The sequence below is a fragment of the Sinocyclocheilus rhinocerous genome, unplaced genomic scaffold (assembly GCF_001515625.1).
Source record: "Sinocyclocheilus rhinocerous isolate Xijiao unplaced genomic scaffold, SAMN03320098_v1.1 scaffold835, whole genome shotgun sequence".
Taxonomy (NCBI): domain Eukaryota; kingdom Metazoa; phylum Chordata; class Actinopteri; order Cypriniformes; family Cyprinidae; genus Sinocyclocheilus; species Sinocyclocheilus rhinocerous.
In genome coordinates, this window is record NW_015647431.1 from 1,369,112 (window position 1) to 1,371,088 (window position 1,977).

A 1,977-nucleotide genomic window follows, 5' to 3' on the forward strand; every position below is an offset into this window, starting at 1 on the left:
TATATATATATATATATATATATATATATGTGTGTGTGTGTGTGTGTGTGTGTATATATATATATATATATATAATTCGTTTAAAATATGATTGTGTGCGCACACATGAATACCTCTTTAAATTACAACAATACAACACCAGCTAAAATGCAATTTTACAAACTGATGTGAAAATTAACTAACATCCAATAAATAATCTTGAAAATAATGTTTTCTAGACTTGAATGTGACAATTATTTGTGAAACATGTTGATTTCTCACCTCTTTAGCTCCTCTGGTGAAATCAATCCATTTGATCCGAGCATGGTCTGAGAAGACCGCGTGGAAATCCTCTCTCGAGGTCTGACCCAATTCACCGGAGAACTTCAGCAGGCAGCCTCTCTGATCATTCAGGGATTTCTGGGTAAACAGAAGAGCCATATATTATTAACCCAGTCACATCTGAGAACTTGTTTTGTTTGCGTTTCTGCATGAAAACTCACCAGCTCTTCTTCTTCAGCTTGTTTCTGCTTGTCCTCCTTTTCGCTGAAACGCACATTTACCAATTACAACATCTTTCATCTCACTTTTTTGTAGAAAACGGTGTTGTGAATTACCCTTTTGCTTTTGCTTTTGCTTCCACACGATTCTGCTTCCTCTCAGCAAACTTTTTAGAAAAGTAGGCCTCTCTACAGACAAGAGGTTAAAGGTTAACACAGCTCTCACACCAGTATATTCAAAGCCATTCAGGTACTAGGAAAACAACATGCAATGCTCAGAGACAAATGAAGGACTGAACTGCAGAAGCACCTACTTCATCATGACGATCATCTCGTTCCCTTTGTACTCTTTGACATCAGTGCGCTCCACTAAAGCCTTGGCAGCTTCTTCAGACTCTAAAACCACAAAGATCGATCCCTGCACACAACAATAGCAATGGAAACAGAAAAAATTGATTAGGTAGACAAAATTTCTATTTTACTCAAAGTAAAATAGATTTACAATACTAAGTACAGTTTTCAAGTACTGTAATCTTGTCTGTCTCAATGTTTTTAACAAAAATTTTTTTTTACATTTCTTCATTTGTTTTCATTGATTGAAATCAAGCGGAAATAAAATAAAATATAAATATTTAACGAAAAACCAACTTAAACAAAAAAAGTTGCCTTGGCAAATACCTGAAATAAAATAAGTTTGAAGTACAATGGGAGGGGGGGAACTTGATGCAGAAACCATTTTTACTCAGAATAACTGCTAATAAATTTCACAATTAACTACAAAGAAATGGCGATATATTAAACATGAAATTTTGAAGACTGAAATACTATTTTCTTGTAAAATGTATTCCAATTATCTGTTTTATTGACAATTTTTTTTTTACAGTGTACCTTATTTTTCAAATATTAAATTAATGATAAATAGAAAAATTACAAAAGGAACAAACTTACTAAATCTAAAATGTAAATAATTTTTGTAACATTCAAAATATTAATAAATATGATAATAATATATAAATAATACTAAAATAACACTGGTCTGACCACAGAAAAAAAATGTCCTGCATTTTTCTTTTTGAAAGATATTTGTCCAAATGGTTTCCTTATTGTGTCACTTTAAAGTGCCCCATTATGCATTTTTGAAAATTACCTTTCATGCAGTGTGTAACACAGCTCTAAGTGAATGAAAACATCCTGCAAAGTTTTAAATCTGAAAGTGCACCGTGTATAAAGTTATTGTCTCTCAAAAGAAAGAGTCGACTCTGAATCATTGAAACGAGTCGTTTTTAAAACGAATCCCAAGCCGTTTCATGTTGACGTCAACATGAAACATTAGCATATTGCCCGCCCACTCGTTGGTCTTTTCGCATTGGTCTGAATGAAACTGCAAATTCATTCTTTGCCACTAGGTGCCACTTTTCGTTTCCCCGGTAACGCTGTACACAAAGCAGCACTGCGCTCACAAACACTGCTTTATCAGGCATTACAGGCATGATGAAAT

The 1,977-nt window shown here is 33.6% G+C and overlaps 1 protein-coding gene across 3 annotated transcripts in view; it reads right to left on the reverse strand.

Annotated features, from left to right (window-relative positions):
* LOC107709082 (lupus La protein-like) overlaps positions 1-1,977 on the reverse strand; it is a 9,443-nt gene that overhangs the window by 3,050 nt on the left and 4,416 nt on the right. For all 3 annotated transcript variants that reach the window (XM_016513475.1, XM_016513474.1, XM_016513473.1), the window contains exons 6-9: positions 794-897; positions 597-668; positions 483-525; positions 262-399 (exon numbers count right to left, since the gene is read on the reverse strand). In XM_016513475.1, the coding sequence (XP_016368961.1) occupies positions 262-399; positions 483-525; positions 597-668; positions 794-897 (357 nt within the window). The remainder of the gene's footprint in view (positions 1-261; positions 400-482; positions 526-596; positions 669-793; positions 898-1,977) is intronic.